This window comes from Mastomys coucha, unplaced genomic scaffold, assembly GCF_008632895.1.
Source record: "Mastomys coucha isolate ucsf_1 unplaced genomic scaffold, UCSF_Mcou_1 pScaffold12, whole genome shotgun sequence".
NCBI lineage: Eukaryota > Metazoa > Chordata > Mammalia > Rodentia > Muridae > Mastomys > Mastomys coucha.
In genome coordinates this window covers 62,837,158-62,853,943 of record NW_022196894.1, presented here as the reverse complement: position 1 = coordinate 62,853,943, position 16,786 = coordinate 62,837,158, and the positions used below count along the sequence as shown (strand labels likewise).

The window sequence follows — 16,786 nt, the reverse complement described above, 5'->3', positions numbered from 1 at the left end:
CACACACACACACACACATACACACACACACACACACACACACACACACGGATGGGAAGCAGTTGTCCCTGCTGTTGCTGCTTCACCTACCCCATCTTTCCTTCCCTCATCTTCTACCCCTGAAATTAAGCTTGACACTTACCAGGATGTTTATCTTATTGTATGGCTTCTCTGCTCTTAAAGAGCTTGGATGTGAGGATGAAATCAGATCTACTAAGAAGTAAGTCAAGTGAAAAATAAAGTTGACCTTTAAAGCATTTAAAAGTATCTCAACCTTTCATGTTATTTATTCTGAATTATCCAAAAGACCAAGCCATTAAATCTGAGTTTCATGTAGGATTGCTTAAGGACAATGGCGGGGTAATTTGTTTGTTTTATAGACTGCTCCTATTGCCTCATATGAAAAGACATTTTACTGTCTTTCCCTACTTACCATAATATGTTTTAAAGTGTTATGATTATGTTTTAGTATGTAACATTAGATGCTCTGAGTTTATAGCTTAGAACTGTTTAAATATTAATAGATCTATTAACAACTGTGAGGCTGTAGAATATGCAGTAGTTAATTTTCTTTATTTTTTCCTTTTATGATATACAGTTTCAGCTAATGTATGCATAGTTACATAAAATTAAAGTAAAATTGAATTATGTTTTATTAAATTGTTTGCTTTCATTATAATATGTTTTTTTTTTCTTATCTAAGATAACCTTATCTAGCCTGAGCTCCTATTCTTAGACAGAAACTGAGTGTCTAACTCAATATTTTAGTGTGGATACTAATTATCCAGCCTTAGAACATACACATGATATAGACTCACCCAGAGACTGTTCCACCATAGCTGGATTCATGTACCCCAGATCTTCTTTCTGACTAGAAAGATGTTCTCATGTTCTACAGCTTGTCCGTCAGTGCTGATACTAGGACAGCTCTCAGAACTCAAGTGGAGGACTTCCTTGATTATTGTCACTATTTTATTGTGAAGTTTATCACATGGGGAAAGAGACATGAAGATACTTTGAGGTAGAGTAAGGGGCATAGAGTTTCTATGGCTGCTCTGAATACTCTGCCATCCTGGCAGCACAGCAGTGTGTTCCCAGATCTACTACTTTAGGTCCTAGGGACAGGGTAGGAATGAAAGGTCTTCCTGCCCTTGACTTTCTCAGAGTTCCTATTTCTCCTGGAAGTCCCACCTTCTATTTGTCTTTTGCTAATAGGCCTTAGGCTTTTTATTTTAACCAATCAGTGGTGTATAAGGCAGGCAAGGAAGGATACAGACACATCTTCACACAGTGCACACAAACTATCCCTGTATATCATTGTTGTTGGCAGTACAGAGGCCCACTGGAACTTCTTGCTCACATCTAACTTAACTCGAACCTGTATCCCTAAAGCACCTAGTACCTGAAAGAAGCATCTTAGGAAGGATTTTCTTTGCTTGTTGTTGGTGTGGCAGGAAAGGGATGGTGGAAGGAATGCCTGGGTGCTGCAAAGCAGGGCTATGAAGTGGCTGGTCACATGCCCTGGAGAGTTAGGAAGTACTGAGCCCATACCAGAACTGGGCTGAACTATAACCTGAAAGAGTGCCACACATTCTTCTAGCCAAATGATTCTCAGCCTTCCTAGTGCTGCTGAAGTTGTGGTGACCCCAACCATAACCATTTTGCTGCTGCTTCATAACTGTAATTCTGCTACTACAATGAGTCATAATGTAAATACCTGATATGCAGGATATCAGATGTGCATTCCCCAAAGGGCTATCAACCCTAGATTGAAAACCACTGTTCTAGCCAGACTTCACCTTATAAAGATTACGCAACCTCCTAAAGTAGTGCCAATAGCTGGATATAACTCACTCAAACCATAAAGGAAAGCATTCTCTACCCCTTCCAACCTCTGTAGACTCCACAGCCTTTGGAAAGCACCACACTTGTCTCAGCCCCTGTGAAACTTCTCTTAGACTCTATTCCAGTGCAGTCCCGCAGGACTTCTCTCTGTACCCATCCTATTTTACATAATGACCTTTAGCTCCAACTCAGCTCTGTCCAGATGTCACAAATGACAGAATTTTACTCAGGCAAATAATATTCCACTAGAATTACATACCCATCTTCTTTTTACATCATCAGGTAATACATACTTAAGTTACTTCCATTTTTTGGCTATTATGAATAGTGTTGCATTAAAAACATGAATGTCTGTCTTATATTGATTTCACTTCAGATACATAACTAGAAATGAACTGTTAAATTGTTTGATAGATAAAGTTTTATGTTTTTTGGAATTTCCACTGGTTTTGGTGATGTCTGCTGAGATTCACACTTCCTGGGCAGTGGTAAGGGTTCCTGGCCTTTCCTCCTTGCTGGCCCTCGCCTTTTCCTTAACAGGTCTCCTAACGTGACAGTCTGCTTCTGGCCCGTATTTATCTCCCTCAGAGCTAACACTAGTTAAGAATTACTTTCAATTACTTACTGATCACTTGTATATATGGTTTCAAGAAATATCTATTTAAGTCTCTTGTTCAGTTTGAATTTATTTGTTTATTTGCTACTCTACTTTTTAAGAGTTTCTTATATATTTTGGATATCAATCCTCTGTCGTATATATAGTTTGAGAATATTCTAAGAATTTGTAAGTCTTCCACTCTGTAAGTTGTCACTAAAATATGAATCTGCATCATTGGAAAATCTATTGTTTCAGACTGATGAGACTTAGCTGTAAAAAAGAATCACTAAAATATCTAGCATGCATTTCTTCCCCACGTGCATATAGTGCTGATGTGGAGAGGAAAGCAGGGTGTCCTTGTGTGCTGGGAGTGGGGCCTGGTCACCTTCCCACAGGCAACTCTAGAGTCATGCTCTAAGATGAATTTCTGTTTGTGTGAAAGTTATAGTGTGTACATTTCAAAAGCATGCCATATTTGTACAAATCTTTCTGTTCTTTATATAATCTATATTTATAATAGATGTTTTAATATTTGATTAGTTTGTAGTATATTAAATTGAAAGAAAAGTTAACAACTAGTAAATCATAGTTTCCTTTTGTGTTACATTCTTAGTCCAGTATTTTAAGTGGTATTGAGGAAAGTTGTACAGCCATGATTTCAAGGTCCTTTTGTGCTTCTCACAGATGTCATAAAGGAGCAGAATCGAGAGCTGCGCGGCACCCAGAGGGCTATCATCAGGGACCGAGCGGCCTTAGAGAAACAGGAGAAACAGCTGGTGAGTCCAATGCCGAGGTTCAGCAAAGCTAGAAGGTGCATTAGGAATTATTGTTGAATAATTAGCTAACTCTAGGAAGCAATTTACGAGAGGTAGTGATTTACTTAAGAAACAGTGTTCAATCCCTTGCTGAATTTTCCCTTTTGTTATATTGTGTTATTTGTTATTGACTTTTATCAGAATTCTGTTTCTCTTGATACAGAATCAAATTATTTAGTTTTATAAAACTTATGAATAGTCTAGGAATAAATATTTCTTAAAACAGATCCACCTTGGGCTGGTGAGATGGCTCAGTAGTTAATAAGAGTACCAACAGCTCTTCCGAAGGTCCTGTGTTCATATCCCAGCAACCACATGGTGGCTCACAACCATCCGTAATGAGATCTGATGCCCTCTTCTGGTGTGTCTGAAGACAGATACAGGATACTTAGATATAATAAATAAATCTTAAAACAAACAAACAAAAAACAGATCCACCTTTTTGACATTAAAATGAAAAATAGTCATGTAAAAGAGAGTACCAAATAGTATCATAGCTCCTAGATGGTCTTTAAAGATGATTGTCCCATGACAGTTTATTTTTAACTAGATGGATAAGGTTTCTTCCTAAAAACATTTTTTATGCTTTATTTTTGAATGTATGTTATCCCTGATCATAGAGCAGCTTTATTGAGCAGTAAGAGACAAGCAATAAATTGTAGATATTTAGAGTATACCATTGATACTTGGATGTAAGTATATTCCCTGAAGCTGTTACTCTAGGTAAGTAATAAACACAGCTATCATTCCGCGCTCTAATACCCTCTGTCCGTCCACTGTCTCTCCTTTTTAGTGAGAATAATACTGATGTCCCTAGGTTAGTGTGTGTTTCCAAGTTTATAAAAAGGTGAAATCACAGACAGACTCCTTTCTGGTTTCTTTCACTGCAGTTATTTTTAGGTTAATCATTCCTACTGCATATATGATGGGTATACATGCTTCCTAATTTATCTGCTTACTACCCAAGTACACAAATGGGTGCTTCCAGAGTTTCCCTAAGTGAAGTTACTATGTATACTCAAGTCAAGTTTTGTCCATTTTCATTTCTTCTGGTTATTTACTATAAGTGAGATATATATTAAACCTTATATAAGAAAGTGTGGAAACAGTTTGCAAAGTGTCTGTAATGTTTTCTCTTGGCACTGGCAATGGATGAGAATTGCAGCTGTTGCACATAGCTGGAGTGCAGTCCTAATTTGAACCGTTCTGAGGTGGGTTAGTAGATGTGACCTTACATTTTATCTCCCTAATTGTTAGTGACGTTGAGCTTCTGTGCAGGTACAGCCTACCACCTGCTTTGAGGTCATAAGAGGCTGGGTTACTTTGTAGGGCGAGTTCCAAGCACTTGTGATTCTTCTTGCACACATGGGTCCTGGGGACCAAGAGAATGCTGGGAACCAAGCGCAAGCAACTGCTCGTAGCCTCTGAGCTGTCTCTCCTTCCTCACCAGTGTCCTGATTATTTTATCTTAATAGCTGTGGGTATAAATACCTCATTAAGAGGATGCTTTGCACATGTGTGCTCTGCAGATTATTGACCTTGTCTTTCATTTTTTAAATGTCTTTTGATACAGAAAAGTTATGTACTATGATGAAAATAATTACAATTTTCTTCTGTGGCTAATACTCTTAATGTATTAAGGAACATTCAGTATCATTTTCTTTTAAGTTTTCTTTTAGAGCACTTTTAAAAGTAACAACTGGATGGTTTTTTCTTGTGCTTGGTGCTGGGAGCCGGGTTTCTCTGTGGTACTAGATAGAAGGGTGCACTTCATGCACGTGGACATCTGTAACCTGTATAGCACCTTTTGTGGCCTTCTCTGTAGCAAGTCAGATTTCAAGAGTGGGCTCTGTGCTGCACTGATAGGTTTGTTCTCAATCCCAACGCAGAGCTGCTGTAGTTACTGTGGTTTCATAGCTAGACATAGAGGGAAACTTCCTCATTCACTTCAGTATGTCCTTTTTCTCATAATCCTGTAGAGCAGTGGTTCTCAACTTTCCTAAAGCTGCAACCCTTTAACACAATTCCTCATTTGTGGTGACCCCCAACCATAACATTATTTTCATTGTTACTTCATAACTGTAATTTTGTTAATTTTAGGAGTTGTAATGTAAATATTTTTGGAGCTAGAGGTTTCCCAAAGGGGTCACTACCCAGGTTGCTAACCACTGCTTTAGGGTATTTTAAGTGCTTCATATATCTACTAGAAACATTAGAACAATCCTGTTACTTCTACACAAATTAATATATTTTGATTGGAGTTACATTAAATGTGAATTATTTAGAAGGATTAACATTTTAACAATAAGTCCTAGTGTACATGAGTGATTTTATATATCTACTTTTTTAAATCTCTGAAATTATTTATTTTTTATTTTCATTTATTTTACTTGCAAGTATGTAGGCCTTGTATTTCCTTGGATGCTATCATTTCAAGAAAAAAATATTAATTTCTGATTATTTTTGACTCCTGTATATAGATGTGCCACATTATTATGTGTATCTTAAATTCTCTGGTCATTTATTCTTTTTTTTCTTCTTCTTCTTTTTTTTTTTTTTTTTTTTTTTTTTTTTTTTTTTTTTTTTTGGTTTTTCAAGATAGGGTTTCTCTGTGTAACCCTGGCTGTCCTGGAACTCTCTCTGTAGACCAGGCTGGCCTCGAACTCAGAAATCTGCCTGCCTCTACCTCCCAAGTGCTGGGATTAAAGGCGTGCACCACCACTGCCCGGTAGCTCATTTATTCTTGTAGCCTTTTGTATATGGCATGAGATTTATACGTAAGTGGATCATAATATCACCAATAAGGAAGGAGTTATGTCTTCATTTCCTGTCTTACAACCTTCTTACAATATATTTTTATGAATTGTTAAGAATTTTATACTATGTGGTTTGATTGTATTCTTCCCACATTCCTCTCACTAACTCATTTTAGATTGACTCTGTCTCAACTTGATGTCTTCTGTTCCTCTCATTAACCTACAGGTTCCACCCTGTTCCATTACTAATGAAATCTCATATCCCTGCTCACAAAGAGAATCTGCTCTCTCTGTGCACTGTTCTATACTATAGACACTGTCCACCCACTGGTCACTGGTTCTCAGACCAGCAGCAGCAGCTCTTGCAGACTATTAAACCATGTTTTACTTTAGCAATGGGACTGTTCAAAAGATGCTGCTGAGAATTTTGATGTAGCAGAAGAAGGCTATGCATTCCTTTCCTTAAAGGGAGGCAAATGTTTATCTTAGTTATGTATATATAGAAAAAAAATTAAACATAGGACAGTAATGGTTTAGCTTTGCAATTTCAGACACTGTGGGATCTTGACGCATCACTGTGGATTAGAGAAAACAACTGTGCTTGTTTGAGTCTTTCTCCTTTCAGTCTTGTCAGCTGTGATTAACATTGTGAAACACATTTAACCGCCTGTGTACAAACTTAGGAATTACCTGAGAGCTTAGTTGCATTCCTGGTATTATGAGATGATCCTCTTCACTTCAGGCAGTATCTCTTGTTATTAAGTTTATTTGCTTTGGTATTAGTATAGCCATTCTAGATGTATTTGATAAATATAGAACGTATTTTCTACTTTTTACACCTTTCTCTTGTGTTTAAGTTTGGTTTCTTGAGATAGCGTACAGTTACATTTGTTTTTAAACATTCCAATAGTTTCCTTTGAATTGGGGTGTAAGGTGGATTGTTTCAATGCAGCTAGCCATCTGTATTAACTTTATTACCTCAATCTTTATTTTCTATTGGCTGTTTGTCTTACCTGTGTTCTTGATTTTCATTTCATATGCATGTACTGCTTTATAGACTTACTTTATTTCCAAGGCTGAGGATTGCAGTCCCTCCTATGTGAACATGGGGCTGAGCCTCTGGAGTTAGCCTTCCTCTCACTGACCTTATGCCTACTAGATATGTTTTCCCAGATACTCTCTGATGACTGCCCCTTGGTTTTATTTCCTTATCCTTTTTCCTCTTCTTAGGAGTTAGAAATTAAGAAGATGGCGAAGATTGGTAATAAAGAAGCTTGCAGGGTTTTAGCTAAGCAGCTTGTCCATCTGCGGAAACAGAAGACAAGAACATTTGCTGTAAGCTCAAAAGTCACATCTATGTCCACACAAACTAAAGTGATGAATTCCCAGATGAAGATGGCTGGTGCCATGTCTACCACTGCGAAGGTAACTGGGAGATTTGATTTCTGTTTTTCAAGGATATGTGTGGGTCTGTATATCGGAGGCTTTCCACAGAGATCTCTGGCCTGGCCTGGTGTTAGGGTTCAGGCAAAGGGGAGAGAGTGCGAACAGGAAAGATGAGTTATGTCCATCGCCTCCACTGCTGCATCTGGCCCCACCTCTGTCTCTGTCGTTGCTGTCTCAGTTACTCCAAGCAGAGTCAGTTTAGCTGGGCCAAGAGAGGCCGACTATTCAGCGAGGAGTGTGGGGGAGCTTCAGGTGGCATTTCAGGAGAGCGGACCTCTTCCCAAGCCACAGTGTTACAGCTGTTATAACGGAAGACGGTGGAGTAGTTCTCACACACCTTTATTCCTTCTGGATAGGATTCTTATATACAGTTTGGGGGTGGGTCAGGGTCTGACAGCAGGTTCCTCTCATTGGCTTGGTCTGAGAGTTTGGAGGTACCTTATCTGCATGTGGGAGGGCTTGGTGATTCCTATGTGACTGATGGCCACACACCTCTCTGCAGAGTGTGGGGTTTGTGGGAGGCTATAGCTACATGACAGGAGCCCAAGGGGCATAGCCAAATACCTGCTGATCTTTGCAGGCAGCAGTCACATGCTGGGTCACCTGGGTTCTAAGCCTGAGCTCAACCAAGATGCCTATCACAGCTCACCACCACACAGATAGGTAAATATTAAGATTCAAATCTGATTTTAAAGCACTTTTGGCTACATTTGTGGTATAAAAATCTAAACTATTAATAAAGTGAGTTATAATACTAGACAGCCCAAGTAATTGCATGTAGCTTAGTGGGTGTTAAAAGGTGTTTTTCCAAAAAATCACAGGTTTTTTTTTTTTCAATAAATTGCCAGAAAAGTTGGTAGTTTCTTTTTTACTTATTTCTGAACTACTTTTGAATAACAATTTACTCTTTTTTTTATTGGATATTTTATTTATTTACATTTCTGATGTTTTCCCCTTTCCCAATTTTACCCCCACAGAAACCTCCTATCCCATCCCTTCCTCTTCCTGCTTCTATGAGGGTATACTCCACCCACCCACTCCCACCTCCCTGTCCTCATTATTCTCCTACACTGGGGCATCGAGCCTTCACAGGGCCAAAGGCCTCTTCTCCCACTGATGCCTTACAAGGCCATCCTCTGCTATATATACAGCTGGAGCCATGAGTCCCTCCATGTGCACTCCTTGGGTAGTGGTTTAGACCCTGGGAGCTCTGGTTGGTTGATATTATTGTTCTTCCTATTGCAAACCCCTTCAACTCCTTCAGCCCTTGTAAATAATGTTCAGAACCACACATAAAAATATTTTATATTGAAACTTTTGCATTTCAGGAACTGAAGAACTTATATTTAATTATGTATATATGTGTGTATGTATAATATGTATATATACACATACTATATAAGTAATTATATATATACATACAAACATGTGTGTGTACGTGTGTGCATGTGTGTATGCATATATGCAATCAATACTTTAACTGTTGGTATTTCAAGGACTCTGAGCATTTCAGTTATTGATGAAAGTACACAAAAGCAAGTATTTTGGTTTCCTCTATAGTCTTACAGACAGACAGAACTAAATGTCTGACTAATTTGGGAGCAAGGTCATATGAAGATCACATATCTAGACTACTAACTTTACAGAAGCATTGAGGCAAACAATTACCTTGCTGTTTTCTGTAAATGATCGGCTCAGAAATTAAATCTAATGCACTTTTGCCATGAATGTGTATCTGAATTGGAATTCTTAATTAAGTGTCTTCAGAATGTATTATTTAGTCAGCAAGTATTTCTTCATGTACTCAAGTTGTTCAGCTGAAATGGCTAAGCCAGGACTTAACCTGCATGGAGTTTTAAGAGTCTCTTTGAGAGGCAGCTCACAGGAGATGTAGTGTGCACAGACTCTAAAACTTTGCTTACACTCAAATACACTTCACAGAATAGTGTGGCCTTGTGTAAGTTATTGAGCCATTTGTGACTCTGTTTTTCATGTGTAGTAGGAGGGAAAAGAAAGGAACCAGCCAATGAAATTCTTGTGTTTTAAATGTCATTTAACTTTAATTTCAGCTATGCAAATTGCTTAGGACAGAGAAGAACACTCATAAGGGACTAGTGTATGTAACAGTTCTATGTCAGAGTCAGTACACACATTTAAAGAGATAAAGGTCAGTGTTCCAACGAGCGGTGGTGGGGAATGAGTCTGTCTTGTTAAACGGATTTCAATTGTTAGGTCCCAGAGACAAGATTTTGAATTCTACTTAACACTAGGTCAGGGGAAACTGTATTTGATGTGCTGCCTTTAGACTTACTCTATAGTATAGCTTTCATAAATAGGTTGCTAACATGGCTCTTTTCATTTCTTAAAGACAATGCAAGCAGTCAACAAGAAAATGGATCCACAAAAGACACTACAAACAATGCAGAATTTCCAGAAGGAAAACATGAAAATGGAAATGACTGAAGAAATGAGTAAGTTTAAGAAATATGTAGTTGTTCCTTTCTTTGAATTAACCAAGTTCATGTCCCAGCAGTCCCATGATCTTGTCCCAGACACACAGACACCATGGAGACAGAAGTGGCACCACTGGGAACTATATTCATGCCATGACTCAAAATTCTCTCAGTGTTTTAACCAAAGAGAACATATAAAATATGTTCTGCCAATAACACACAGTGCAATGGCCACATGCACGGGGCTCACACAGGTCCAAGCCAGATAGGGTCCCATTACTGAGCAAGGAAAGGGGACAAGCTCTCCCATGACCAGCCGAGAAGATGTCTGCAGCTGACATCCATCTGCAGATCTCTGCCTGTACAAACTACACTTAAGGACAGGCTACAAGCCTGACTGCGGAAGGAATTCAAAACAAACCCAATGCTAAGAGCGGAGAGGTTTGTCTCATAATGCTTTGTCTAAGCTTGTTTTGGTTTCTGTTGTTGTTGTTTTATTTTTTTTTTTACTAATAGTTTGCTAATGTATAATAGCTTCCAATTTGTGTTTTTATGTGTTTTGTGTTTGTATGTGTGTCTCTGTGTATGTGCACGAATGTGTGATTCTCTGTGATTCTCAAGCTTTCTCTTTTTTCTTTATCCCCCCTCATTTATTAGTTCTATTTTTTTTATTGGTCTGTTTTTGTTTTTGTTTTTTTCTTTTTCAAAGAGAGAAAAAGGTGAAGTGGAGTTGGATGGACATAGGGGAATCTGGCAGGGATGCAGGAGGGGAAACCATGTACCATAATTTCATTACCCAATGGCTTCAACAGTTTTTAATCTTACTGGATAGTATAAAACAATGTTTTTATATCTTCAGTGCCATGTCACACTGGATACCTGTTCCTGTCAGAGGAGAGGCAATGGGGCTCCTGCTTGTGCTTTTATGTCACAAAATATCGAAGACAGTGGCCTCCACCCAGCCATTGTCACTGATGCCCTTGTACTCGAGTGCCCTGGGGCTTCCTGGGTTTGTAAATGTTGAGAGCACACGCTGTCGGGAAGTCCTTCTTCATTTTCAAAATCATGGTAGTATAACATAGACATGCACTTTCCCTTAAGAATAGTTTAAGTGTCAGGCTGAGGATGTGTCTCACTTGCAGTGATTGCCTAATATTCCTAAGGCCCTGGTTTGCTTCTCAGCAACAGAAGAAAAAAATAGTTTTAGTATATCATCTGCTATCAATACACCTTTATTAAACTTCTTATTTTCATCAATAGGATTAGTTTCAGATTTTCAATTTATTTGACAATCTCTTTTTAAAGCTGAGTGTATGTGCTGGGCGTTGGTGGGGCACGCCTTTCCTCCCAGCACTCAGGAGGCAAAGGCAAGGGAATCTCTGAGTTTAAGGACTACTTGGTCTACAGATCAAGTTCCAGGACAGCCAGGGCTACACAGAGGACCCCTGTTTTGGAAAAACAAAAACGGAGTCAGTTTTACTTTGTTGATTCTTAATATCTATGAGGCCCCAAACATGTTCCCAGCAAAATGACCCCAATATTTATTTTACCAGTAATGTATGAGTGGCCCTTCAGCATATGCTGTCAATACAGAAACATTTGTGTGTCAGCATTCTGCCTCATGGTATTATTTTCTGGCTCCTTGCCAGCTGTGGGGCTCAGCCAGTTTAGCTCAGCTCACCCGATAACTATTTCAGTGTAGCATCTAGTCTAGCAAAGAGTACCTTTAAACTCGCTAGACTACCACAAGGGCTAATAGTCACTGGTTCCATATGAGGGTGTTATCCCATTAGTGTCATCATTGATAGTTAGAACAGGTGTTTATTTCTATTTCTTACATAGAAAACACAAAAATAATCTTTGAAACATTATCAGGAAAACTTTCCAATGACAAGAGAATTGTTATTTATATAATAGTATAATATTCTGAGATGATTTCCAGTTATAGTACAGTTACTATCAGGCTAGAAGAATTAAACTTAAATTTCTGTTAATCTATGATCAATAAGCCCTCATTTAATCAGGCAGCTATCATGTCTGTCATAGTTGCTGCCATTTTTATTTGGCTACTTTTTCTATCTAACATAGCACTAGTTAAAAAATAACCTTGTAGAGTATACATTAACAATATTGTCATTACATATAAGGTCAGTGTGAATAAACATACTTCTTGAAAGTAAATTTAGTTTTGTTTCCTAAAGTATATCCTGCTTATGGTTTCCTTTCGGTCTATTCCTGCTAGCTCCTCCCCACCTCCTCTTTCATCCATATCTACCTCTTTCTGTCTCTCACTAGAAAACAAAAGAGCTTCTAAGGGATAATGTATAATATAATATAATATAGTATAATATAACATAACATAATATTATATAATATATAACATAATGCATGAAGCAAAAACTAGCACATCAGAAACTAGGACAAAAGAAACAGAAGGAAAAGAGCCCAAGAGAAAACCAATGAAACAGAGTCCCACTTGTTTGCTTACTCAGGAATCCCCAAACAAACCACAAGGCTGGAAGCCATAGCATTTATACAAAGGACTTGTAGAATAAAAAAAAAGACAATATTCTCTCTCCCTCCTTCTCTCTCTCTCTCTCTATGTGTGTGTGTGTGTGTGTGTGTGTGTGTGTAAAAGATCACTTTACAAAAAAATAACAAAAGCCCTGTCATGACCTTGTGAGTTCATTTCCTGTAGGCCGTCCACTGCTGGACATGCAGCCTGTCCTTATGAGTAGTTTGTTTCTCCAGTGAGACTCCCTTGGAGAAAACTAACTTTTCATTTGCAGCAGTTTTCAAGTGGAGTTTGCTTCTGGCTTAGGTACTGGTGCCTATGTCTCCTTCTCCTTTTAACTCTGGGATCCTGTCTAGTGCCGACTGTGCAGGCCCTGTGCATGCTGCCCCTGCCTCTGTGGTCTTACACGTGTGCCAATCCTGCTGATTCACAGGGTCTGGTTTTCCGTGTCCTCCATCCCCTCTGGCTCTTACACTCTTTCCTGAGCCCCGAGGGGGTGGGGGATTTGATAGAGACATTCCATTTAGGCCTTAGTGCTCCACATTCTCTCACTCTCCACTTCCTGTCTGTCTGTGGGTGTCTGTATTTGTTCCCATCTGTCTCTGATGATGCCTGAGCAAAGCTCTTAGGAATATAGCAGAATGTCACTCGGAGTCATTTCATTGCTGCATTCATTTAGTACAACAGTAGTCTTTGGTTTTATTCTCAACTCCTGGGAGGTCTTTTCTCAGGTTCTTGGTCACCCAAGCAGTGTCGAGTATAGATCTACCTTGTGGACTGGGCCTTAAGTCAGATCAGATAGAAGTTTGTTACTCTCAAAAGCTTTGTGTGCCATGTTACTCAAACTTGTCTAATGTCAAACTTTGGAACATGGCCTGTCAGAAGTGCTTAAGTCCTTGTCACGTTTCCTGATTGGGCATCTGGGATGCTCATCTTCTCTCCCCTCCTCACCTCCTCTGCAGTACTTCTTCCTCTGGACCCTTGCACACCTGCCTGGCCTCTCACCTGCCTGGCTGCCATTACCACTCTGGTTGCTCACTGCTGAGAGGTACTCTAGAAGCTTACTTCTGGAGCATCCTGTCACACTCTTGCAGCAGATTCTTGTTGACCGCAGAGTAACCAAACAATCAATCAAACAAACAAAAAAGTAAAACAAGTTTTTAATAAAGATTTGCTAGGCCAGTGTGAATCCTGAGCCACAGATAGACAAAATGGTTTGCTCTCAGAGCTGCTCAAAGCTAGATGCAAGTTTTGAGATCTCAGTTTGAATTTTATTTATGTCTTAATGTGTATTTTCTCCAGCTCCGTTATTAATGGCAGCGCTACTGAAAGCAAGGGTATATAAGCAAAACCTGGCGGCCATTGAAGTCATGGATAAGTCTGACCTTCCTTCCTGTCGGATATAAGATCTATGATTTCAAATATTAGATAAAATGTCTCATGAAGTTGCTTATGATTTTATATTAAAAGGAATGTTAAAGTTCTAAAATTTTTGTACTGTGACCTTTCCCCAGAAAGAAAAGAAAGATGATAATACCCTTAGTAAACTTTCAGGGCTAAATTTGTTATTATTCTTATAGTCAGTCTATTAAATATTCAGTCATATATTTTATTAAAATATTCAACCTATTTCTTGAATGTTAACATAGGAAATAATGCAAATTTGATTAAAGGGTAGAAGACTAGTTACCACCTAGATATTAATAGATAGTTTGGGCACAGTTTTCCTGATTACTTTTAAGCTCAGTGAATACTATTTGTAGAATCATATTTAAAAGCCTATAAACCTCTAACAGTAACTGCCACATGTTATATGTTTATTCAAGATCTAGTTTTATAAATCATTTCCATCCTCCCTCCCTCCCTCCTTCCCTCCCTCTTTCTTTCCTCCCTCCCTCCCTCCTTCCTTCCTTTCTTTTATTCTGGTGCTGAAGCTTGAACTCAGGGCTCAGCACACAGTAGTCAGTTTCACCAAGGTTTGTTTTATTAGAGGACTGTGTGTTTACAATGGCCTTGTTCCAAGTGCTTTGGCTCAGAAGTATGTTTATCAGTATAAATCATTGACAGGTGAAACTTGAGTTTTGTAAGTTTGTTGCTTCCCCTAAATTTGCTTTTTAAACATTAAAAATATGTAGGTATAGTTTGATTATATTCCAAAAATATAAATCTAACTTGTACCTCATTTGAAAATAATTGCTTTGCTCACTTTCTTTTCCCTGCAAGTCAATGACACCCTTGATGACATCTTTGATGGCTCTGATGATGAAGAAGAAAGCCAGGACATTGTGAATCAAGTTCTTGATGAAATCGGAATTGAAATCTCTGGAAAGGTAAGAATAGCTTCTTTTCATTATGAAAAGAGCATCGACCACTTTTGTCGGTTGTTTTGCTTGGTTCCTTCTGCTCTTTGCATGGTTTTCTGTGTGTGTCCTCTGTCCTTATCCACTTGCTTGCTAACCTGTGTTTCTCCCATTTCTGTCTGTACTGTAGATGGCCAAAGCTCCATCGGCTGCGAGAAGCTTACCGTCTGCCTCCACTTCCAAGGCTACAATTTCTGATGAAGAGATTGAACGTCAACTCAAAGCTTTAGGGGTGGATTAGAGCAGAAGCCATACGTACTGTTCTCACTTTGGTCCAAAGTGAGTCCAGTATAGATTCCTTTTACAAAACACATTCATTTTGCAAAAATGAAGACCATGAGTGAACAGTTATTTCCTGACCCATGGCTATTTTGAATCCTTTGCCAAAGAATGCCAGTGATGCAAAAAAATGGGAACAGTTTGGATTTTAACTAGAACCACCACGGTCTGAGATGTGAGCAAGAGTTCTTTTCTGCATGGCATAGGGAGATGGTGTCACTACTTAGTGTCAGGTTGTGTTCTAAGTTGTTTTACATTGAAATCAGAATTCATGTTAAATGCCATTAGGCATTGACTTAAAGAGACTTGTAAAAATATTAAAGGTATATTGTTAATTCTGTATCTGTTGCTTGTCCTTTGTAGACAGTTATGTTAGGACCACAGGCAGTGCAGCTGCCTAATTATTTTTAAACCATCTAAAAGGAGAGTGCTATTTAAACATCTGTCTTAAAAATTGTCATGAGCTTTTACTTTTCTTCCATTTTTCCCCCTTTGGGAGAACATTCTAGTTGGTAAGTTTATTACCTTTCAAAATGTGCTTGGCACCTGCCTTAAATAGCACAAGCATATTGTGCACATCTTTAAATTAATTTAACTGGCAAAAAACAATTACATTTTAAAATAAAATTGAGACTGAGAATAGTTACCCAATCTGTCTATAAAGCTTATAAAAGTGAATTGGATATAATTAGCAAAATGGAAAAAGAAGACACTGCATTAGTAACATTTTACAGTAATGAAACTATACTTTGGTCTTTCTTCCAAGAACTGAGATTCTCTCTGTATGAATTATAACTTAGTCTGTGTTGGAACTTCGAATTGTATTAATATACGCACTAAACCCTCTAAATTGAAGCCATTCTTCTAAAGGAAGGGCTGCTACTTTGACAGTACTTGATCCAGATTTCTAAAGAAAATGTTTTTGTTTTGTTGTTGTTTTTGGTAAATAAACTGCAACTTTGTCAGAAATTGCTGCCTAAAGCGCATCATTGTCTCAGCAGTATTTAAAGGTAGGACAGCGGTGCCAGGTAGGGAGAAGAGAAAGGGGAGGGGCCACACTTAGAGGTAGAATGTGAGCTAGGTTAGTTTTGAAGAACAGTGTTGTAAAATAGGGATTCTGACACATCCCAACACAGAAACGGTAGAAACCCTGGTCAGTGTAACCTGGAGGTCTGGAGTGATGGTTAGCAAAGGCAGTATGTACTACAACTTTAAAGGACGCATCAGTAGGTTCAGGGAGCAGAGGCTCGTCCCTCTGCTTTAGAACCCATAACTGTTCTGTTCAGAACTCACAGTCTAAAGTGCACTGTTCACATTACTCATGAATGGGAATGGCCCACACATTATACTGTATCATGGGGTATTACACCCAAGCATGTTTAGGATATACATTATAATGCTGTCTATCCTAAGTTACTCTTTCGATTACATGTGAGCATTTTGAGTTTTAATATTATCTTGTCTTTTTTTAAAAAACTCAATAAAGATTATTGCTCTTACCCGTTTTTTCTTAAACCCTTTATATTGTTTTGACTGTTGTTAAGATTATAAATTTTGCATGTATCTAATAGTTTAAGCAGTAATTTTTGATATTTTTCTGTAAGAAGTTTAGATAGCTGTGCTACTTAAAAATTTAAAAACGACAGAATATGTCTCCTCTAAGAACTGAAAGTTGGAGGAAGTAGGCAGCCCCATAGGAAGACCAGCAGTCTCAACTAA

General features: G+C 38.4%; 1 protein-coding gene across 1 annotated transcript in view; it reads left to right on the top strand.

Moving 5' to 3' along the window:
- The window catches only part of Chmp2b (charged multivesicular body protein 2B), a 26,109-nt gene extending 10,073 nt beyond the window's left edge, over positions 1-16,036 (top strand). Inside the window, exons 2-6 of the mRNA XM_031364224.1 lie at positions 3,128-3,219; positions 7,245-7,439; positions 9,829-9,931; positions 14,652-14,758; positions 14,919-16,036. Coding sequence (XP_031220084.1) covers positions 3,128-3,219; positions 7,245-7,439; positions 9,829-9,931; positions 14,652-14,758; positions 14,919-15,029 — 608 coding nt within the window. The 3' untranslated portion in view covers positions 15,030-16,036. The remainder of the gene's footprint in view (positions 1-3,127; positions 3,220-7,244; positions 7,440-9,828; positions 9,932-14,651; positions 14,759-14,918) is intronic.
- The last annotated feature ends 750 nt before the right edge of the window (positions 16,037-16,786 follow it).